Below are 23,906 nucleotides of genomic sequence, written 5' to 3'. Positions count from 1 at the left end.
AGCAAATGCATTTGTGTTTCTGTCATTTTAGGCGTATCCATATAACAAAGGCCACCCTGAACTACCTTAATGGCGACTATGACGTAGAGCCAGGTTTCGGAGGAGAGAGGAATGCCTACTTGAAGAAACACAACATCGAAACCTACCTCATTGTTGGGTGCAGTCAAAAGCGAGTGGGTATTTCCAGAATGAAGTCATTGTTTCACGCTCTTCAGAGTTGTTGATTTTTATTGAAATCTCATGAGGGGAATGTGGTCTCTTGTCACAATGTGCAGTGATCTTCTGTTTGTTTTTAGGAATTACGACTCAGGAAAGAGCAGGGGTCTTTTCTCTGGCTGGAACTTGGCTAATCCAATCGACACATTCCACGCATCACAAATTTTGCCTCATGATTCAAATTCATAAGTTGCAGTTTTGATAATTAAAGATTTATGACCCCTAACATGAGTGAAACAGAGTCTTTGGTTTTTGTCTCGGTATTAGCTCATCTTGCCTAGTGTACTTTTGTGTGCAACACAACTGCTCATTTACCGTCTGCTCAGGACTGAATTGCATCATTCTAAACCATGGTGATAGGGTCATTTTTCCAATTGCTTCAGTGTAGGTCCAGTTTACACTGAAACAGTGGTTTATGAGAAAGTCAAACACAGTCAAGGAAGGTTGCCACTGTGATTACTCATTCTTCTACTTTAAGAAAGGTGGCCTCTTTATGACTGACTTAAACAATGGTTTCTTCAGTTTCAGGGAGTCTGTCATTGTTAAGCAAAACAGATGTGACCATTCCCCAAATGTCATAACTGTCACGGATGGTATTTTACTTTGTTAGTCGGTGACTGGCTTGATCATAATAGCCAATTGGAAGCTGTTACACTGACATCTGTTGAGAAGCCTTAAAGATAAATTGATATCAATATTACAAAGCACCTGGCTGTTCAGTATCACTCAAAATCAAAATCTTGCTTTATGTGTCTGGAACTACAGTCATTCTTACCTTTGGAATAGATTTCGAAATGCAAATCCACTAAGATTTATTAGGAGAGCTCTTATTTTGTTTTTTCATGCAACTTTTGTACACACTTGGAATAAGGCAGACTGCCTTCATTATTGTATGGTAATTAACCATAAAGACCTACAATAGCACAAGTTCTTTACTGTCTTTGTTCGTGATTTTACGCTTGTGCCTAGGAGTCTATAATGGCTGCATGTGATGTGACTTAGTCTAAAAAGAGTAAATGGTCATGTTTTCCAAGATGAATGCTAACCTTTTTCATTTGGCTGACACCCATACTCTCATACAAAATCAGGTCTCAAGCTTTGTCCTCGCTTTGGCAGTTTGAACAGTGTGTTTTCTGTCGCAGAAAGAGGAGAAGGCCATGATCGCGAAGATAAACAGGCAGCGCACCAACTCCGTCAGCCACAACACAGCCCACTGGTGCTCAGACAGACCCTTCTACAACCACCTGAGCACTAACCAGGTCTCCAAGGAGATGAAGAGAATGGTAAGGACCTGCTGCACCAGCATCCAGTCAGGAGGAATCCTCCAGAAAGCCACCAGTTTCATCAGTTTTATTTTTTTTCTTTGTTGAAGACAAACAACTCTGTATTTATTATTCACTACACCAAATACTGCAATAGTGTCAGAATTATTCATATGTAGCAATAATAATTGCTTACACTGTTGTAGCGCTATTCTGGACACTCCACTCAAAGCGCTTTACAAGTAATGGGGACTCTCCTCCACCACCACCAGTGTGCAGCCCCACCTGGATGATGTGACGGCAGCCATAGTGCACCAGTACACTCCTCACACACCAGCTCTCAGTGTGGAGGAGAACAGAGTGATGAAGCCAGTTAAGAGATGGGGATTATTAGGAGGCCATGATTGGTAAAGTCCAGGGGGAAATTTGGCCAGGACTTTTTTTCAAGAAACACCGTGGTTTTTAATGTCCACAGGAAGTCAGGAACTCAGTTTTACATCTCATCTGAAGGACGGCGCCTTTTTACAGTATAGTGTCCCCATCATTATACTGGAGCATTAGGACCCACACAGACTGCAGGGTGAATGCCCCCTGCTGGCCCCACTAACACCTCTTCCAGCAGCGGCCTTAGTTTTTCCCAGGAGGTCTCCCCTCCAGGTACTGACCAGGCTCACACCTGCTGACCTTTGGTAGGCTGCCAGTTGTGAGCTGCAGGGTGATATGGCTGCTGGCATGTAGCAACATACGGTATGCAGCTCTTTTACCCCCATATGTTTAACTGAGGTCCTGACTTGGTCTATTAAGTTCACCCTGGTTTCCTGGCTGAATTCCACTCTGGGCTTGTACAACCCGACCTCCCTAAAGTTCCTCCTTAATTCAGCTGGAGGAGCAGTTTCTCTCTCCTCCCCCTGATCTGCTGTGCAGTGGGGCTGCCGAGTATCACCCAAGGGGGGCTGCTCTTCAGTGGGGCAGGGGGTACTGTATATGGTGTATTTACATTGAGCCTCCTAATTTGTAAATAGCTTTCTGGTCCTTGGAATGAAAAGCCCTGTATAAATACGATGATTAATTGATTCCTAAAATTTGGGAAATCGTTTTTCTCTCTATGCTGTAGTTTTTTTTGCTGGTTTACCTTTTCTGAGTCATGATTCTGAAAGAAACGGGGTCTGTCCTGTGCTGCAGTATAACCTCCTCCCATGCTTGCGTGACTAGTAGTTCTCTCCACCTACAGCAGTGCGAACTGAATAAGAGAGAGGCTTAGACTCATGGCAACAGAGAAAGGAAATCAATCATCTCATTTCTGTCTCTCACCGAATGAGGACTGTGAAAAGAAAGACACTTTGTGGGGCTGTCCATATTTTGTCATGGTGGCACCATGGTGGTGGGTTAGGATTGCTGAATTGCAGTGCTGGATCTCTGGGTTCAATCCCTGGGGTGCTGTCTGTGTGGAGCTTGTATGTTCTCCCTGTGTTCGCGTGGGTTTCCTCTTGGTGCTCCAGTTTCCTCCTGGAGTCCACAGACATACAGATAGGTTAGCTGGCTTCTGGGAAAACTGGCCCTGGTGTGAGTGTGTGTGTCTGTGTGTTGCCCTGTGATGGACTGGTGTCCCATCCAGGGTGTACCCTGCCTTGTACCCATTGCTGGCCAGGATAGGCTCCGGCTCCCCCCACAACCCTGAACTGGATAAAGTGGTTATAAAATGCACCGGGCCTGACTTTCAGCCCCGTTCTTTAAAATGACTTTTATCGTACAGCGCAGAGTCTTTTGAAGCTGCAAAGAGTTACACCCTATGACACGACTCCTTACTGGTACGATTCCGGTTGATTTCAATCTGACTATTTTTCCATTTACTCTGCAGTTCCACGGAGAACAGGATGATTACATAATGCAGGAATATGTTGCATGGTGTCATTTGGGGTTTAATCAGCAACCTTGAAAGCTGTAATTAGCCCTTGTTTTGACTTGGTGGGTTTGGTATTTTTCTCAGCAGGAGTAGTCAATTATGGCGAGTACACAGACAATTTCATTACAAAAATGGTTGTTCTTCTCTTACAGTAGTTACCCGATTTCCTGATAGTCTTTCAGGCTGGCGTTTGCACATCTTTTCCATTCACAGTGAAGGGTATTAATGAGTTTACACAGGGTGTGGGAGAAGAGTACATCTGGATCAGCTTACGTGGGTGTCAAACTGTTGGTGCTTGAGGCGGAGGAGGTATTGAGGGAAATTGATATTCTTTATTAAAGCAGAACTTTTACAAGTTTAAATTTTAATATCAGAATAAGGTCCTTTTCTCTGAAACAAAATTTTGTGTGATGGCACACTTTTAAAATCTCCCCCCCCATCATTCGATTTTTGGAGTTTTAATGAAGGCGAATTATCATAAATGTTTGACTCCCGGTTCAGTCCAGTATTTGTTTACTAGAGGATATGATCCTACACGTTGGTGGGAACGCTTACATAATCTGTGTAGGTCACAAAAATAAGTAAATTCAAGCTGCAGCAAATAAAATGAAGTAAAATTATGCAAAAACATCATTAAAATTCTCCGGCGAACTAAAACAAAAATAGGTGCTGCAGAGTGAGTTTTTTTCTCAAACATCTCCTTCTGATTTAAATCAATCACATGATGAGTCACCCAATTCTGTTTATCTCTATAAATGCTGCAGTTATGCACTCACATGGACTTCAAATGTGACCTTCTGTGTTGCAAACACCAAGTAGCAGTACAGTAATTGAGATCTGTCTTCTCTTCCATCTTTTCAATCTCACACAGCATGATCCTGTGTGAGGAGGATCAACTGGCAATGTATGAGTATAAATGAGGATTTTTCATGCCTTTTTAATAACGTCTTCCAAAAAAAGAACAATTCTTCATTTCTTACTGGATGGAAACTCCATGCCATTGTTTTCTCAGCAGGTTTACCACAGTTAAGGTCCATCATGTTTTATACACTAGTACTAAGTATTTTCAAAAACTGTCTTGCTCATGTCAGCATAATGTACACTAATGTTGTCATTTCTACATTTTTATTTTCCTCTTTGAATGGAAATATTTAATAAAAACATTGTGTTCTTTATGCTGAATAAAACAGCAGAGCCAAGCCCTTGTTTGATCTTCTGTGTAGGCGCCTAGAGTAGACAGCAGAAAAGGCAGTTTGACCCCATTGGGTTGACAGATAGCGTGTCGTTCTCAGTCTCCAGTGAAGCAAGATGCCCATCCCTACGTGCTGTGCTCTCATACCGATTACACTGATGTTGTTTTGTGAAAATACAGAGTATTTCCAAGAAGACTAGTTTAGAAGATTGCATAAATGAACCAAATGCTTAGTGTTACTGTATAGGCATTGTTTCATCAGACAGAATTAAAGCTTCCCTTTTGTATAAATCCAAAGCACTTGTGGATCCTATGAAGTTGTTACGGTACATGAACAGCTCATCTTATGGTGTATTGAATATTTAAATGTTTTTGGGACATAGCTTTTGTGGAAAGATATTTCAATTATATATATATACACAAAGCGTTTTACCGTTTTGTACTGTATGCAGTATGTTTATTTACAGGGCTTTCAGAACAGATAACAGTTATCTGCATTAGAAGACAGATTAGGTCCTATAGAACTATTTCTTCATTTAATCATCTTTGGGACTTGAATAAAGTTCTACACTATATGGTATTTGCATTTGAAGAGGGTTAATGTTTTAAAATGCTGAGCACTGAGTAGATTGTGTTTTCAGATTCTAAAAATCTGTTCTACAGAATGAAACAAACCATAGAAATATGTATTGGTATTATATAGGCTTCATTTACTTTTTTATTTATTCTTTTAAGGAAATACTGTTAGGTCTCGTGTCTTCATTTACTTTTCTGAGCATAGTGTTGTAGCAGACATTTCTCTAGCAGCTGTTGCTTTGCTCCAGAAGGTGGCAGTATTGCATCAGTAGTCAATCAGTTTTAACGAACGCTGTGTGTCGTTTCATCCACGACTGGCAGTTTCCGAGACCCTTATGCACAGAACATCAGAACAAAAGTTCAAAGTGGGCTGATCAACAGTTCATATTCGAAGGAGGGCAGTTTGTTCTAGACACATAGTAAAACGAAAAATATAGTTTTTGTAAAGATATGTACAGATTTGCAAGTGTTTTTCTTGCGTGTATTCTGATCAACTCCCTTTAACAACAACCAACAACATCATCACTTTATTAACCCTTTACAATTTCTTGCATTAGAAATTATCTTTTCACATACCCCAGCCTGCTCTCCATGAGACACACAGACAGGGAGAGAGCCTGGAGTCAGAGCCTAGGGTCCGCCATTGTACAGCACCCCTGAAGCCTTGCTCAGGGGCCCAACGGAGTAGGATTCCTCTGCTGGCTGCGGGATTTGAACCGGCAACCTTCCAGCCACAGGCACAGATCCTGAGCAACAGAGCCACCGCTCCGTCCCTTTTTTTCCTTCATTGATTTTGGGAAGACTTAATAGATGCTTTTAAGTGATTTATGATAAGCAGAGCAGGTGACTTCTGTTTCATGCCAAGACTACATAACTGAACTGTGAATAGAGATACTAAAATCCCATACATGGTGCTTTGTCTTTTGGTTGAGGGAGTCAAGGTCCCTCTCTCTTCACCACTGATTGCATTTGTTCTCTCTGTTTGCAGGGCTTTGAGGATCCCAAGGACAAGTGAGTAAAATACACTCCGTTTCACATGTGAATTATGCTGAAGGCTAATGGCTGCTAATCAATTAGAACTTGTCATCCCCTATATGGGCTGAAAAAGGTCTGTGGAGATTATGCACATTAACTGAATTGCCAAATGTGCTGTGTATCGTGGCCAGCAATATGCACATGGTGTATAAGAAAACGGCTAATCTCACAGTTACAGTCCTTCCTCCATCGGGTGAAATTGAAATGTGGCTGGAGTGATGGTATCTTTCTAGTGTAGCAATAGTGTAGTAGTAGTAGTATGAGGCTGCTTGTTTGGAATTTGGGCTGCATGAGATTGGATGAGGGCTGCATGAGATTGTGTCAATCGATGCACTTTTTAGCTTTAGCATGTTTAAAAATAAGTATATAGCCAGTATAGATGTTTGGCATCAGAAGGGTTTCTGGCCTTATGAATGTGAACAGAAAAAAAAATAAAAATCTAATAAAAAGGAAAAATATAAAAAAGAGCATTTGAAACACACAAAAACAAATGTGCAATCTTTGCTTTTGCTATCTGCTTTTACGACCTGATTTCTGTAAATACGAGACGAGTTCTTAGATGTCTTGGTATTCAGTTTGGTACGTGGGAAATTGAAGATCTTTGCTCCCCTGAATGCGATTGAAACTTGGACTGCTACCTCCAAGCAAAACCTCTGGGCCATTTCTAGTGAGATCTGATCAAAGAAATACAAATACAATAGCTGTGCAGCTATACTATCCTGCAGGGAAAAACCAGCATTGTTCAACCCCTTGGTTTAAAGTAGTCTTACTTAAAAAGCAGTAACTAAGATTTCCCTTGTTGCTTTTGCAAAGGATTTTATAGTGTTAGATCGTAGAATTAAAAATCTAACCACAAAGGCCAGAAATGTGCAGAGAATAAGATACAATGTCTCCATATATAAGCTTTTAGATTTGTAAAGCTGGATACTGATACAACATTGCCAAATCCTGCTGAAAAAGTGCATGTTTAAGCATGTGTGCTTTTTAAAAAATAATCTTCAAATGAAGTAGAAAAAAAAATATTTTAGTGTTAATAAAACGCTTACTAAACCATTTATGAGATCAGTCATTTGATTGTAAATGATTACTGTTTTAAATCAAAAGGCTCATCAGGAACATCAGGAAGCCCAAATGTCAATATGGAAATTTGCATGATTCACCAATCATTGTATCCATTAATAATTGTTTATTAAAATAATTACATTGCTATGCAATTATTAAAGAATGGTTGACCAGAGGTACCTTACATAGTCCTCTTTCATCTGTAAAGTGGACTATAACCTCCTTAACCAACTGCAGTAGGGTCTCGACATTTGTGAGGGTTCACTGCAAAGAGCTGTCGCAAATAGCCTGATTCGCATACAACGAAGCCCACCCCCATGCTGTCGCGTGACGTACTACTGCATATAGTATGAGTAACCCTCCTTTATGTGATCATTAAAGCATTAATGCATTGGTTTTAAGATGAAGTGAAAATAACATTGATCAACGAAACAAAAAACAACAGTGATCACAAACGTATATTAATCAGCTAAAATAAACAGCTTGAATCCATCCTCCGGGTCCAGTGAGTGTCTGCATTTTCTCCCCCCGCCTCTGTGACTAGTACTCTACTGGAGTGAAAGGGGGCAATGAAACCGCAGGTGAGCCTGTCAGGTCGTCTCCGGGATGTCATTGTCCTCGCAGCCAGCACCGGCCCGGCACTGCTAGTTCCAGTTTACCAACGGGACCAGGCCGAGCTGCGGGGTAGTCGGTACGTGCGCAGGGGCAGGGGGAGGCTCTCACTAGCTGTGGCCCAGTTCATGTGGAAACTGCGGTTTACAGCCTTTGGCTCAGTGTCACCCCACCCTACTCCTGTGCAGAACCCTGTCGGCCAGCCCGGATTGTGAATGAGCGAGTTGGCCAATGTCATGTCGAGACCCTACTGTCTTCATGTATTTTGGGGTTATTTTCTGAGCGTGTATCAGTCAGTCACAGCTGCGATTTTACATCTTAGCTGTAATTCGTCAATTTGAATTTAAACGCATTTCTATGTGTCATGTAGCCATGGACTCATGTCTGTGTTCCTTTTGTAAATAACGAGAACATTCAGTATTGGTGAGCAATCGTGCTTTCAGCTCAGGATAATTTTGATAAAATTAATATCTGCAAAAACTAAAAGCAGACTGTGCTCACCATTCTTTTTTTTTTCAAAAGGAAGCAAATATGCACACTGATTGCTCTCTAAGAATAGCACAAACCTTTGTTCGCACTCCTAATCCAGTCCTTGAGAATTCCTCATTTTCAAAAAAGGTAGCATCAGACTAATTCTGCTTGGCTGTCGTAGTGAATCATTTCCCTGGCTGATACATAAAATCAGACATAAACCTGTCAGTGTTTGTCGATGACAGTGGCACACAGCAATTGGTGAAGCACCTGATTGAATAAAGACACAGCCTGAATCGACTGAGAGTTACCACATTGGTTTAAAAAAAACGTCACGTCTTGTGTTATCTAGGCATTTCATTTTCAGAAATACCCAGGAAAACATGAATCCAGAAGATGAGGTGGACGAGTTCCTGGGCCGTGCCATTGATGCGAGGAGTATTGACCGACTGCGCTCGGAGCATGTGAAGAAGTTCCTGTTGACCTTCCGGGAGCCAGATCTGGAGAAAAAGGTAGAAGCAGCCTTAAGGGCTGTTGTGAACCTCAGGTAGTCAGTGTTGCCAGGTCTGATTCATGTGGTTTTTGTCATTCCCAAACAAAAGGATTCAGAACTCGCATCGTCATCGTCAAGGCTGTAAACTTCAATTACAGTGATACTGGCCAAGAGGCAGGACATTGTTCTACGCAGACCTGTGCTCTGCCTTTTCGAAAACAAGACTAACTTTTTCACCTTTGAAGTCGGGTTATCTTTTAAAACACCTTTAGTTGTGCTGTTTCAAATCTTGTGGGTTTTGGTGTCTGGATTTATTATGTATTTACAGTAAACCCTAATTTCTGAATTCATATTTTCATAATCCTAATTTCTGCAATTTCCCTCACGGGATCAATAAAGTATCTATCTATATGCACTACACACTGTCTTGAACAAACTGGTACTTACACCGTAAAGAGCATGTTAATAGCCTACCAAAATGATTGTATTTTCAAATTCTTTTGCAAATATTCGCTAAGGGTACTTCAGTAGTTTGGCCAAATGCTAAGAGATGCACAGTAAATGATTGGATTAGATTAATTGTGTCATTGGCGTTACTCACCAGTGAGACAGGGATGGAAGAGAAGATGTGTGAGTGGGTGCTCCGACGTCAAGATATTCCTATGAAGGCCTATGTAGAAGGGTACGAGAGGGTTTGACCTTCTCCCATAAAATGGGCACAGCAAGTAGCCAATGAGCTCTTCAGACTGGGAAACGCTGCACTGTTTACTAACAGGCATTTATGGCATCTGGTCATGTACTGTATGAGCACAATTCAGCTTTTCAAGCATAATAACAGTGGGAGAACCTTTACAAGATAGCATAGGGGTGAGTTCTGAAGTGTTTTTCATCCATTGACTTAAAACCTCTCATTATAAGAAAACAATTATTTATTAATCTCTGGTATCAGTTTTTTTTGGGTGAGCTGCTGCATGTGTTGTACCTCAGGTTTTAGAAATGCTCTTCCTTTTCACAGCAGATGGATTTTTTCTTCACTTTGAGGACATGAAGGTCATTGTTACCAAACTAGAGAGTCTTAAGAGCTTACTTAGTCCCTGTTAATAATGTGAAATCCATAAGCATTCAAGCTCTGATAAAACTGTCAGAAAAATCTCTGGCTGGATGGATGGTACTGTCAGCAGTTGTGAGGTCTGGAATAATTCACAATGAACATTAAGGAGCCCCTTAAATGCTCATATAGTTCTATCTTGTGTCAAGTGCGGAATGAGTTTGCAATAACACTGGCATGCTCTCCTCTCTGTTTCCTTTCCTTTGGCAGTATTCCAAGCAGGTGGATGACAGATTTGGGGCATATGTGGCTTGTGTTTCTCTCGTCTTCCTTTTCATCTGCTTCATACAGATCGTTATTGTGCCGCGGTGAGTGGAGCCCTGCTTCTGAAAATCACTCGCATATTCAAGCTGTTCTTTATTTTGTCTTAACAACAAAAGAAAGGGAAAAGTGGAACGTACTGTACACCACCACATAGCCAACATGTCAGAATTCTTTTTTTTTCTCCATTTTAACGAGTAATTCCCGATTTAAGAGGTGTACCAAATAGTTCTTAGGTCTTTTACATTCATCCCATCTGGGCTGGATTAGTGTTTTTTCTCTGCAATGCGCCTTAACGGTCTCACAAGTTATGTTTTCATTGCAGACTCTGAAGAGTACCTGATAATACAGCTATTATATACCATTCATAGATGGTACTGTTTAAATTTTAAAAGCAGACAAAAATGAATGCAGCGGGAGATACAAGCGTCAATCCATGGCTTGTATATCGGTTCTCCTGCTGCCCGTTTAAGAAAAGTTCTGGCAACCCATCCATTCAATTCACAGCTTTGCAGGCGGCTCAGCTGCTGAACTTAGTCTGTGGCTGGGTCTGCGTTGTGGTTGGTTCAAAACTGTATGAAACCCAGTGGGTCGTTAGATGGGGCAAAGCTAATTTTGTTGTTGTTGTCACAGAAAAGTCAACAGCAGCAGTCTGGAATCAAGATGCATGTGATCTCTCGTAGGTCAAATAATGCTGCCTGAAACAAGCTCATGATTGATTAGATGTTTATTAACACACTAATTAATAAGAGCAGTGGAATATCCTATGATTTAATTGTTGGCTGGCTCATGCTGCGACCCTAATGGTATTTCAGTTGCCTCAAGAATACCAGCCCTCTCCTCTCACCATTTTCATCTGTCCACCCCTCAGCTCGTCGCTGATGATCGGCTTTTATGTGACCTGCCTGCTGCTCCTCCTGGCAGTGATGTTTGTGTCGGCGGTGTACTCCTGCTTTGGGGTAGGTTATCTGTAAGCCCAGCATCATTCCCTGCTCCACAGATCAGCGGGGAGGCCAGATACAGGGGGATTCATTTCAGTTGTACAGATCAATATCCGGAGGTATTCGTCTCAGTTTTTTAAATTATCCTAATGGCAGAACGTGAGCTAGTTACAGGCTGTCTCTGCAGCTCTGCAACGTGAAAACAACATGGAGAGATACTCCGCTGTGTTTGGGCCAAGGCTGCCTTTTGATTCAGTTTTGTCCAAGGAGCAGTGTGACAGCGTTAGCAGCGTGCTGATCAAGGGACGCCCATGTGAGTCACAAAGGCAGGTGCAGTACAACACGTTTTGAGTGTTTTTCAAGTTCGCAAGACCCTCTAGGGACCGGGCTGGATGTGGTTGTGATTTCCCTCCGTGTTCCGTGATCATGCCCCTACTCCACCGCATCTTCTAGCAACTTGCAGGCCAAGTGACTGAGCTAAAAAACAAAGGAGTCGGAAACCAATGCCATTTCATCCCTGTCCAGGTGTTTAATCATGGCGCGCTGTTGAGTGCATGGCTTCATGTGTTTTGGCATTTCTGTTGTTTTCCTTTCTCAGCCTGCATGCAGAGGAGCTGGGTGGAAGTGAAACTACTTCAAAGGGCAGCCTAGTGTGCTGAACTGGAAGTGGGAAAGTGGAAAAGTCCACTGCCCTGCCAGTCCTGTGTGTTCTTGTGTCTGTGACTCCTGGTGGAGACTGTAGCGCCAGACATTACACGTGGCATCCCAGAAAGTCCTGCTGCTCTGCTGCTCTGCTGCTCTGCTTCCAGACTGTTCTGTCTTTCTAAGTTGAAAAATGAGTCATTAACGCTGGAGAATTAAACCTGGATTTTAGACTTTTCTTCTATGCTAGTTTGCTCAAATTCAGGCAAGAACCAAGGGTGAATCCCACTTAATAATATAAAAAACACATTTTTAATTTAATGCAATCTGTAGAGGGAGAAAAAAGGCAGCTACTTTTGTTGCATATCATCGATTGACTGGTAATTATTTAATACTATATAATTTTCCAAGTCAATAAATCAGTGTGAACCTGGAAAAGCAGTGTCTGATCTGATTATTGAATGTTGGCAAAAAGCCAGAGAAGTCACACCATCTTCTATGACCTAAACATTTTATTTCTACTTAATTGGTTTTACAACTCATTTTGGTACTCTGACTTAAGTGAAAAGACAATGACGGAAACATTTTCATACTTGATAAGCCAGGTGTCTGGTTCTGTTTCAGGAGGCTTTAATTAAGCATGTGTCGAGCTGAGGAGCTGTGTAGACCCTAATGTTATATCTTCAAGACCCAGGGGTTGAAAGTTCACACAGGATGACAGGAGCAGAGCTGTACTAGGGCTTGAGATGTTGCTCTTTCGCCAGCAGGTGCCACTTAGCTTCCTAATTTACTCTTCTGTAGTTTCCTGACAGCACATTCATTTCAGCTTGATTTCCATCATTGGCCAAGCCTGCAGTTTAGCTGCAACCCAGTGTTAAATGAGAGCATTATTACTACTGCTTTTTACTCATTTTTGCTTTGGGCTAACCAACAGGAGAACAGCGAGTCAAATTATCCTGTGAGTGATGCTGTTTTTTTAATTTGCTGTTGTCCAGACAGTTTGATTTTCTTCAGATGTCACATGCCTCAGGTTTTAATTGCCTCTTCACTGCTCTGTTTTCCTCATCGTGCATCCATCGTCTTTCAACTCTCTTCCTGTCTAATACTGTACTGGGCTTTTTTAAATGGCTCATTTACAGTTTATCCTTGATTCATAACCCCACAAGTCCATGATGCAATGCTGTCAATTCCACTTGCGTGTCTAATTCATTCCTTTCACTTCGGTCTCATGCTCTTGGTCAGCTCTCTATCAGCTATACATGAGGCTGATTATAACAAATCTGTTTTGGTGACTTTCGCCCTGAGCAGAAATCACTTCTGCAGACCAAAAGAGTGTGGAGTATTACAGATCAGCTAAGGAGTGCTTAGCCACAGTTCAGCACTCGATATTAATGAACTTGGATTGTATCAGGAGGAAAGGGCACCTTTAGAGGGCATCTGTCTTTTTTCTCTGTGTTTTAGCTATATCATCAAACAAACTCATGGTCTCAGTGACAGAAAGGTGTCCATAAATCTTCTCTTGTAGTGACCATGCAGCACAAACCAGCTCTGCTGGCTATATCTGAAAGTGTTAAGTGATTTGTGTTCTGTTCACTGCTTCACCTGCCTAACAAACTGTAACCTTTTTTTTACTGTAGGGAAAAACAGTATTGATGTTGCATTTATATGGTTAGACAATATTATTTCAAATAATTGAGTAAGAGGGCGTGGTACTGTGTGAGCTATTCACATAAAAAATAATCGACACAGCCTGAATGATGTGTATGTCTTTCGCAATGAAAACTAAATCCTGCAGTAGGGAGAAGTGATGAGAGATTTTCTGATCAGGCCCATTTTTTCTTAAGTCAACATTGACAGGTAATAATTATACTGGATAACAGTCACAACTGGATAAATGAGATTACTGTGTATATAAAACAAGGTGCAAAAAGACTGATTCTTTCCCAGCACTGTAGTTCAAGATCTGTCTGTGAAATTTCTGGGGATCTGGTGACTGCCAGTAAAGGCAGACACTATTCTAACATTGCTCTGTTTGTGTCCACAGCTGTTTCCAGTGCCTTTGCAAACTCTCTCCAAGAAGATTGTTCAGTCCAGAATCAACAGCACGCTTGTTGGAGTTTTCACAATCATCCTGGTCTTTCTCTCAGCCTTTATCAACATAGTGGGTTGCTTACTTGAATCCCTAAGTTGTTGTTTTTTTCCCACACACCTCCACACTTACAGGATACGTGTTGGGACCTAAATGGTTTGCAGAAGTTTGAATGTGATGTCTCCAATACAAGGGATTTTGTTTGAATTTTTGTCACAAAACTATACATTACAGCAGGATGCTACTGGTCTGTTGTGCTACTACTCTACTCTAGAAGCACCTTAGGAAAGTTAGGAAATTGATTTTGATGGCTAGTCATACTTTTGACAAGAGTATTACTACTTCATAGCCTGTTTTTGTCAGATCGCAGAAGCTAAGCCAGGCTGGTTCTGTTCAGTAGTGGGTTGGGAGATCTCAAAAGTTGTATGTACTGTATCTGTAGTATTAGTGGACCAGAAGGTGATGCTCTTCCCTCTGGATTGGAATTTCCAACCCGCCACCCCAATCTGGTGACAGAGTCCTCTGTGCTATTGAAGTTGTGATGGATGTGATGTGAAACCAAGGTTGTGCAGTAGATTTAAGCTTGAATGGTAATCAGAAAGAGTCTCAAGCTTAAACAATGAATACACTGTGTTAGCTGATTCTGTATGATTATCGTTTTGCAGACTCTTCTGTGTTGACCATGTGCCACTCAGGCACAGGTGTTTTATTTGTTCAGTCTTTCTCGTATGGTGGAAATAAAGTTTTCAACCTCCTTGCAAAAACAAAAATCAGAAACTCTGAGACACACAAATTCAACTTCATTAAATAAGAAACCCACATGATTTGCACAAGGTCTGAAAGTTTTTTGACATGACTGCACATCTATTTAAAAATGCAGTATCCACAAACACATGCCACATCCACATACCAAAACAGCCCGGCCTGTGCTTCAGTCAACAGTATTTATTTTGACGAAGGCTGCAGTAGCTCTTACCTGATGCCCTGTCCTGTGCTGCCTCCCCATGCTCCTTTTTTTGTCTTTCAGTTCACCTGCAGCACTAAGGACATCCAGGCATGTGTGGGGAGGGAGTTTAACATTGAGCCCAGCAGTGTGAATGCATGTCATGTCTACAGCTCCAGCTTCAACTACACCCTTTACACTGTCGAGGGCTTCTGTGGGAGTGTGTCGCCTAACTGTAGTTTCCCAGAGGTATGTCTTTCTGTGCCCCTCCTTAAGTAGACGTCAGTCTTACAGGTTCATGCCATTGAAAGGGGCCATTGAATGTGTCAATGTTTTACAATTTGTCCTGGTTGCAAGCAAAACAGTTTTAGGAGATTATGATAAAAGCTGGGTGGCGCAGTGGTGTAGCAATCAGCACTGCTGCCTTGCAGTGCTGGGGCTCTGGGTTCAGCTCTTGGGGTGCTGTCTGCGTGGAGTTTGTATGTTCTCCCCATGTTTGCATGGTTGTCCTCCAAAAAGTCCAAATACATACTGGCAGGTTAATTGGCTTCTGGGAAAATTGCGCCTGATGTGAGCGTGTTCGTATTTGTGCCTGTCTGCCCTGCAATGGACAGGTGTCCCGTTCAGGGTGAATCCTGACTTGCGCCCATTTCTGGTGGAATTAGGCTGCGGCTTCCCCAGCAAACCTGAATCTGATGAAGATATTAGAAAACAGATGAGTGATAAGCTAATAAACCTTCAATGTCATTACGTTGTAGCCTGGTCTGCTCGGATGTCAGAAGCTAAGTGAGGCAGGGCCAGGTTAGTACTGGGGTGGGAGACCTCTAAACTTAACTAGGCTGTTGCTGTAAGTGGTGTTGGTGGACCAGTAGGTGGCGCTCTTTCGTCTGTATCAGAATTTCCAAACTCATGCCCTAGGGTGGTGATAAGGTCCTCTGTGCTGTAGTAGGTGATATGGATGTGATTTTATACCAAGACAGTAGTAAGCTTAAGCTAAAAGGAATCAGGAAAAGTCAGACTTAAACAATGAATCAACTGTGTTGTACACTGTGTGTGTATTGGTCTAACCTGCCCCCTCTCACTCTTTCTTCTGCAGTATTTTACAGCCTGCGTGTTGCTGAGCCTTCTGGCCTGCTCTGTGTTCCTGCAGATCAGTAGTATTGGCAAACTCATCCTCATGGTCTTTATCGAGTTGCTGTATGTAATCATCGTTGAGGTCCCTGAGGTGAACCTCTTTGACAATGTGGACTTACTGGTGACAGCGAATGCCTTGTAAGTCCTGTCCTCAGCATGCAGGCAGTCACAATCATGGGAACAGTGTTCTCAGCTCAGGTCAAAAGAATTATATGAAAACCTTAAATGGTTTGGATTAACCTGAGGTACTGTAATTCATTGATGTAGGAACATTGTAAGATTTGACTGAAACACAGCAACAAGCCCAAGCTTGATCTCACGCACACACACACATCTGTATTGGTAATGCTGGACAGCAACAGGGTACAGGTTCTTTCAAAGGAAGGGTGTGTAAAAGTATACGCTTATTACATAGCTGTGCAAGTACTGTGGGAGAATTGTACTCCTTGACTTTGTTGTGTGCGGCCTCTTTTAATTGGCAGTCAGATGGGGGAGGGAGAATAGTTTGGCTCACAATTTCAGTCACATGGGAAGAGCACGTTCTACCCAGTGGTATGCAAAGATGTTGAGTGTAATTATGCAACTTTTTAATTCATTGACATTGTAACAGATGCATTTTCTTTCCATGGATGGCTGGTTTCTTGGCAAGATGTGCCTGGTAAAAGATTTTTCTTTTATTTTAATAAGGATAATTGGATGATATTTAGCAAAGTAAATACCATAAGGTTACAATCTGAAGCTAAGATTTAACCATTGGGTTTCTTTTGGAAGATGCATGAAAGTCTCATTGGTTTCTGTTTTTCTTTCAGGAGTGACACCAATGGAACATGGTAAGAGTCAGAAGGATAGAGAATATTTCAGTTCTCCTCGTGTTTCTGGTGTCCTTGAGTTTGTTAAAGGAAGGTGTTTCTTTGTTGCAGTTCCATGATTGACTCTAAGGTGCCACTGAAAATAATGACTCCTGTGGTGATCACAGTGTTTGTCCTTGCACTGTACCTCCATGCCCAGCAGGTGGAGTCCACAGCGCGACTCGACTTCCTCTGGAAGTTGCAGGTACTGTGAATCATGACAGGTAGAGAGCTGAGGAGTAAATCCCTGTGATGACTACAGCTGTGTAGCGAGAAAGTCTGTGTAGTAATACAGTTGTTGCTTGCAGGGCTCATATTAAAACCCCCTTCTTTTTTCTTTGTCGTTTAAGTGAAAGAATAAAAAAGAAAGCTCATGTTCGTGAAAACAAAATAAAAATCTAGCAGGAAGACAAAATTGAGTTTTTTTAATCAAGTACTGTATATAATGCTGTATTAAAAATGAAAAAAAAAATGTTCTGAACACAGAACGCTACAGTGTAGAGCTGTTGGATTGAGGGTGCATTCTGGCTGCTGAATCAGGGTTAACCCTTTCCTCCCAGGCCACAGAGGAGAAGGAGGAGATGGAGGAGCTGCAGGCCTACAACCGGAGGCTGCTGCACAACATCCTGCCCAAAGACGTGGCCGCCCACTTCCTGGCCCGGGAGAGGCGCAACGACGAGCTGTACTACCAGTCCTGCGAGTGCGTGGCCGTCATGTTCGCCTCCATCAGCAACTTCTCCGAGTTCTACGTGGAGCTGGAGGCCAACAACGAGGGCGTGGAGTGCCTGCGACTGCTGAACGAGATCATCGCCGACTTTGACGAGGCAAGAGAGTCCCTGACTGGCCCACTGCCTCTGCGCCCTCCGAGCTCTCAAACATTACAGACAAAGAGGCCTTCGAACGGCTGTTTCTTCTACTTGTCTACTGCTGGGCTTGTGAGGATACACCCGAAGAATACATACCGACAAACTGTCGGTTAGAATTAATTAACTACTTAGTAGCTGTTTCAGTTTTCAAGATGTATCTAGATCAAGACAAAACATGTGCTTCATCCTGTTAGCCTTATGAGGCTCCCGAGAGCATCCTTTAGTTTTGATCAAGAATTTATCTTTGCAAACCCCTCTCTACACACAACCAGGCCCTCCAGTTCCTACTAATTGAAGTCATGTAGTCTGTAAGAAAACTGCCAGTTGCTCCCGTTTCTCACCTTTAGGCAGGTCATGCTGCCCACTCCTCAGGGAAAGTGCTGAAGTGCTCTTCTTCTGTCTTCCTGTCAGATTATCAGTGAGGACCAGTTCCGCCAACTGGAGAAAATTAAGACTATTGGCAGCACATACATGGCTGCTTCAGGCCTCAACGACTCCACCTACGACAAAGCCGGGAAGACACACATCAAAGCGCTGGCAGACTATGCCATGAGGCTAATGGACCAGATGAAGTACATTAACGAGCATTCCTTCAACAACTTCCAAATGAAGATTGGTAAGAGGGCTGACCACTGTCTTTTTCCCAATTTCACATTGTCCTTTAATGAATCTTATTTCAAATGCAGTTTTTGCCAGGCACATGTTGCTGAATTAAGATGTTTCTGCCTGAGCTGCTGGGGGCAGGTGGGAAGCTGTGTTGGTTGTTTATTAACTGAAACACAACACCTGTCATTACCAGAATTACTGACCCTTTAAACCGTTCTACTTTAATTCTACTAACCCATTTTCTTGTAAGAAATCCCATAACTGAGATTTTTCTTTTAGACAGCAATATGTTCCCAGCAAAAAAACTGGCCCTGGTGTGAGTGCATGCATGTCTGTGTTTGTGTCTGTATCTGCCCTGCAATGGACTGGTGTACCATCCAGGGCGTATCCTGCCTCGTGCCTGTTACTTGCCAGGTTAGGCTCTGGCTCCCCTGAATTGGAAGAAGAAGTTAGAAAATGAATGGATGGTGATTCCCAGCATTATATTAAATGTAATTTAATTGTGTGGTTTCCCGATGAGCAAGCAACAACTGGACACTGCTCAATCAGTCATCTGCTTACAAGATACACTATATAGACTGTGAAACGGTTGGTAGTGGGACTGAGAAAGTAATGGAACTTCATTCTGTCATATGCTTCTTGGCACTTTCCTTTCCCTTAATCCTGAGTTTATTATCCTGGAGTTTCTTCTCTCCACTCTATTTTGTGGGATGGGTGTTACTGTAAATACATTTGTGCACTTCTCCTGTCCTTGATGAAGCAAGGATTCCAATTCTCTGCACTTCCCAGAAAGTAAGTAGAATTCGCGCAGGAGACTGAGGATCAATGGGCACTAAGTGACCCTCCTCTCTTCCCTTAAGAGGACGGAAGAAATAATCTGTTTAATTTCTTGTTACACTCTGGAGAGACCTCAGTGCTCGAGCTGTTCAACTTCAAGTTCATGACATCAGCAGAATCTGTTCTAGACCAGGCACGGAGAAGGTCACAAGCCTGCACCTTGACCACATGGCCGGCACCCGTAGACTTCGCAACATCATCGCTGTAATGTTCCTCGTGTTTCAGGTCTGAATATCGGCCCAGTTGTGGCTGGTGTTATTGGAGCTCGAAAGCCCCAGTACGACATCTGGGGAAATACGGTGAATGTAGCCAGTCGAATGGATAGCACTGGGGTCCCTGAAAGAATACAGGTAAGTGACCTTGTTATTCCAAGCAGCAAATACAGAAACTACCCCATAGGTTTTTGTGGTTTACTTTACCAAGATGTACGGTACTATTGGTGTTGATTGCTACAAACACTTCAAGAAATCTTTTCATAGTTTGGTCAACAGAGTTTTCTTGGCACATTTACTTTCACTTTTAAACAGGCCTGCAACAGGTACGCCTCGCATGTTAGCGTCTTTTTCGTTTGCATGCAAATGACAAGTATGATTTGTGATAGGCATTTGCTTTCTGTTCCCTCTGGAAAGCAAGCTGTCACTGTGCCGCTCAAAACCTTTCCGTTCCGCGTCACTGCCCGGCGTCGACCGATTCACTCCAGCATTGCGTCTCTCCCGACAGGTGACCACAGACATGTACCAGGTCCTGACCGCTCACAAGTACTCGCTGGAGTGCCGAGGGGTGGTGAAGGTCAAGGGCAAGGGAGAGATGATGACCTATTTCTTGAATGGAGGACCACCGAGCAGTTAACAGCTTCAGGAGTCCCAGAAGTGTGCGTGGTGTTAATGTTGCGTGGGAAGACTGTTAAGTTGCAGGCACGAAGGAGGCCTTGCGATGGGGACCTCTGGCGAGCTGGAATCCTGATGAAGACCCACATGAAGGACGCAGCCCCGCTGAGCACCCTGCGCGTTTTCATACCACCCTAGGGAGGCCAGGACGAGGTCTGCCTCACCCTCTCCTGGAGAGGCAGGCGACCTGCAGAGACCAAAGAATTCTGACAGACCTGCCGCAAAGAGACCCAGAAAACGCCAATTGAAAAAAAAAATGCTCTCAGCGCATTTGCTTATTAAATGTTGCAAACAGAGAAGAAATCAATACCCCTCGGCCTGCTGGGATCATATGGAAGGACCATTGTGAAAGGGTGGGGTGCAGATAAGTGGCATCAGTGTTTCTCCCACTTTCTGTGATGAAGGATCCAAACCGCTCAACAGAAATCTGCATGAAGATGCTGGTTGTTGACTAAAACTGACTTTCAGTTTTCATCTATATATATATACACAAATATATAAACAGATGAGGCTGTGCCTTCCTCTGTCTATATCATGAAGTGGTATTGTCTTCAGCACAATGCTAAGACAGAGTCTGTAGCCGTGAAGCAAAGAACCACGGCACTGCAAAACTTCATGAGTCCTCAGTTGATCTTTGTGTTTATAGATTGACGAGTTTACATTTTTCTCCTGATGTGTAAACTGCAGACACTTTAAAAGACAATAAGAGAGGAAGCCCGAGAAAAGCTTCTTTTGTATTTTTGCCATTTTGTATTTCGACTCCAAAAAAAACAAATTCTAGCAAATATTTGAGATTCTATATTTTGTACATTAATATATGGGAAGGAGCACCTGTGTGTATTTGAATGTATATAGGTGACAAAAGTATTGGAATCATACACTATTTTTTTCTCATGTCAGGGGGGGTGGGTGGGTGGGCAATAACGGTTGAAATGCAAAACCCAGGCTTTGACCCCTGTTGTGAGGGTCATATAAAATCCATACTGAAAAATACAAGAACAGTATAACCCGATGCTGACACAAATGCTCCATGGTATGATCTTGGGAACTGCCAGTCTCCAAAGGCAGCAAATTCCTGCATGCCAGAGGCGTGCCTGTCTTCACTTACGTCTGTGCAAGGGAGTGGAGAGCTTAATACAAGAATCCCCCCAAAAAATGGCATAAGAGGAGTTAAGTCTTCAACAGAAGTCTGAGCGGGTCTTGTGCCAGTACCCTTTTTCATAACAGCTCGGGTTCCAGAAGTCAACGTTCTTTTTATTTAATTTATCTTTGTTTTCTTTCCAGTTTCAGGAGAAGCAGTAATTCAGCAGCCTGTTACAGCTTTACTACTTGCCTGGTGAATAATGGGCAAGCTGGATCTTCTGTGATGTGTCTGCAGCTGCCTTGGTCAACCCAGGGTAGAGTTTATGATAATGACGACCCTGTGAATGTTAAATTTGTCCTGTATGCTGCCTTTTTTGTTACTCTAATTTAAAACGCTCAGATTTTGGTGTAGAATAAATGTTGCCTGACCGCCAGTTTGAGATCTGGGAGAATGTGGCCTTTTTCGTCATTATTTTATTATTCTGCAAGAATGTCAAAGTTAAACATGTTAAGTAGGCTGACCGAAATTAGTGAGGTGTTTAATGTACAATGAGGACCCTGCTGTAGATCTGCAGTACATATTAATCATATTATCACAGCCCTCAGTTTCTTGGATTGCCCCTGACTATTTCTTTTAAATGGCCATTCTGTAGTGGTAGAACTCTCCTGCAGATCACGAAGGGCATGTATCTACATGGTTTCACTACGAGGTACTTCATGCAATAGAAAAGGAATTCCAGTTTTGTGCAGGCAGTTTGGAATAAAAAAAACACCTAGCTAAAATAAATTAATGGTGGCCTGATGTGCTTCCAAAATCACTCCAGTTCTTCTGTGCTTTTCAAAATGATATAGCAGCTTCTTTTTGGTTGTTTTTGTTTAAACTTCTGATGTTCTTGAAATGTCTTAGTATGTGAAAGATGTTTATAATGCGGGCTACTGTACTATGGTTTTGTTTTATTTTCCCATATAAGTATACCATTTTTTTTCTTTGCTTTTTAAAATTTGAATGCTAAAGATACATAAATGTTAGGTGATTGATGTGCTTTGGGGAGTGAAACATAGGTACGTATTGCCAGCATCTCTCATTCTTTAATAGACAAGACACCAATGTAAGGAAGCACTTTATTAATGAAATTCAAATTTGACCTGTGATGCACGTTAATCTTATATCCAGCAGAGATCTGCTAGGTTCTAAAGCAGGGGTTTTGAATCTTGGTCCTGGAGAGCCCCCTATCCACCTGGCTTTAGAGGTAGCCTGTTATTCATCAATTTCTACAAGCCTGGATCTAATTTAGCTATGATCAATTAAATAGGTGGTGCAATCAATAAAGTAATTCAGAGATCATTTGGAACCAAATTCAGAATATCCTTCAGCCCTCAAGCATCAGTAAACCCCTGAAAAAAAAACAAAAAACATTATTTGCTTGATTAAATCTTTAAAATAACAGGTGACATAGGGTGACCTTTAAGAATAATTGGTTTGGAGCTCTCCAGCATCAGTGTTTGAGACTCCTGAAGAGGATACTGGGAGATGTATCCCAAAGGAGAATTTCAAAATGAGGATTTAACAAAAACATTCTTCTGTCTAGAGTTGTCTTAAAACTCCATCACAGTTTAAACACTATGCTGTTTTTTTACATCAATAAACTCCTACACTGTGATGTTAATTGTGCTGAGCTAATCTTTCTTGAGTACTGTATCTTCAGGTCTGAACCACTAGTCTTACACAATCCTACAGATAGACATTATTGAAGTATGGAAAACCTGATCTGGACAGCTAACTATTAAAATATTTGATTTACACTCACATTGTCAGAAAAATGTTATTACAAAATATATAATTAAAAACACGGATATAAGTGTTTTGGTACAGTGCGTTTATATTCCGGTGTTTCAAAAAAAAAATCCTCAAATATTAGCTTTGCTGAACTTCAATGCCTTAAGTATTCTGACTCACAGGAAGACATTAGCCATTGTGAAGTCAAGCAACAGATATTACAATATTTTAAAAAGTTACAATCTAAACAATTTTCATTGTACAGCCCTTAATTTCAACTGCTGTTCCATTAATACAAAAAGTGTGCAAAATATTTAATGCCCATAAATATTTAAAATAAATGTTTTTCGTAATGTATTTCTTTCACCCTGGATAAGTGTATCTGCTAAGTGAAGAACATTATACTTACATTTAACTTTCTGTACAAAGTTAGAATAAGCAAACATAAAATATTAGATTCAATCATTGTAAAACCACACAATTACACAAGAGATACTGCAACCAGCCCTGGAATAAACAGATAGAAAATGGATGAATAGGAAAGAGAAGGATCCAGACAACTGATTTCAACATGACAGATCTCCAGCAGAGGGAGGTAGCGAACTTTCTTGAGAAATCAGTTCCTCAAGTTCATCACAGTTCTACAAGCGGAACTGAAGCAGTCCTTTCCACTGGTAGATGGGTCAGCAAGTTGGGAACAACTACCTCTAACACCAAGCCACACTCAGGCTGCTCTTAATGGGTGCAGCCATGCCTGTCTGCACACTGTGCACAGACATGTTCCGCTGCTCACATGGCTCAAGTGATCCTGCAGTTATCGACCTTCGATACCACAGTACAAGCATCTGCGCTGGGGCGGAAAATGAGCCGGGCAGCATCTGTTACTTACCAGGTAAATTACTAGACTTTGGTACATCTTCGTTTCTTTAAAAATGTAAAGGCAGATGGGCAGGGACTTTACCTTTCTGATTATAGAGTCCACTTGTTCTCTGTTGAAAGTTCTTATTAGGGAGGGAGGGCTTGTGTGCGGTTGGTTAATTAACTTACAACTAAGACTCAGTA

At 42.0% G+C, this 23,906-nt stretch overlaps 1 protein-coding gene across 2 annotated transcripts in view; it reads left to right on the top strand.

The window, feature by feature from the left end:
• adcy5 (adenylate cyclase 5) overlaps positions 1-22,734 on the top strand; it is a 94,001-nt gene extending 71,267 nt beyond the window's left edge. The window contains exons 7-21 of one of the 2 annotated variants that reach the window (XM_015358457.2): positions 32-173; positions 1,359-1,499; positions 6,138-6,160; positions 8,697-8,841; positions 10,141-10,238; positions 11,063-11,150; positions 13,819-13,935; positions 14,891-15,055; positions 15,903-16,078; positions 16,750-16,770; positions 16,861-16,993; positions 17,349-17,612; positions 18,066-18,270; positions 19,323-19,447; positions 19,818-22,734. In XM_015358457.2, coding sequence (XP_015213943.1) covers positions 32-173; positions 1,359-1,499; positions 6,138-6,160; positions 8,697-8,841; positions 10,141-10,238; positions 11,063-11,150; positions 13,819-13,935; positions 14,891-15,055; positions 15,903-16,078; positions 16,750-16,770; positions 16,861-16,993; positions 17,349-17,612; positions 18,066-18,270; positions 19,323-19,447; positions 19,818-19,946 — 1,972 coding nt within the window. In that variant the 3' untranslated portion in view covers positions 19,947-22,734. Of the gene's footprint in view, positions 1-31; positions 174-1,358; positions 1,500-6,137; positions 6,161-8,681; positions 8,842-10,140; positions 10,239-11,062; positions 11,151-13,818; positions 13,936-14,890; positions 15,056-15,902; positions 16,079-16,749; positions 16,771-16,860; positions 16,994-17,348; positions 17,613-18,065; positions 18,271-19,322; positions 19,448-19,817 lie in introns of both variants that reach the window. The other variant, XM_015358456.2, reaches the window with a different exon arrangement.
• The last annotated feature ends 1,172 nt before the right edge of the window (positions 22,735-23,906 follow it).

This window comes from Lepisosteus oculatus, chromosome 12, assembly GCF_040954835.1.
Source record: "Lepisosteus oculatus isolate fLepOcu1 chromosome 12, fLepOcu1.hap2, whole genome shotgun sequence".
Lineage (NCBI taxonomy): Eukaryota > Metazoa > Chordata > Actinopteri > Semionotiformes > Lepisosteidae > Lepisosteus > Lepisosteus oculatus.
Note: the sequence above shows the minus strand (reverse complement) of the source record. Positions and strands in the feature narration are given on the sequence as shown.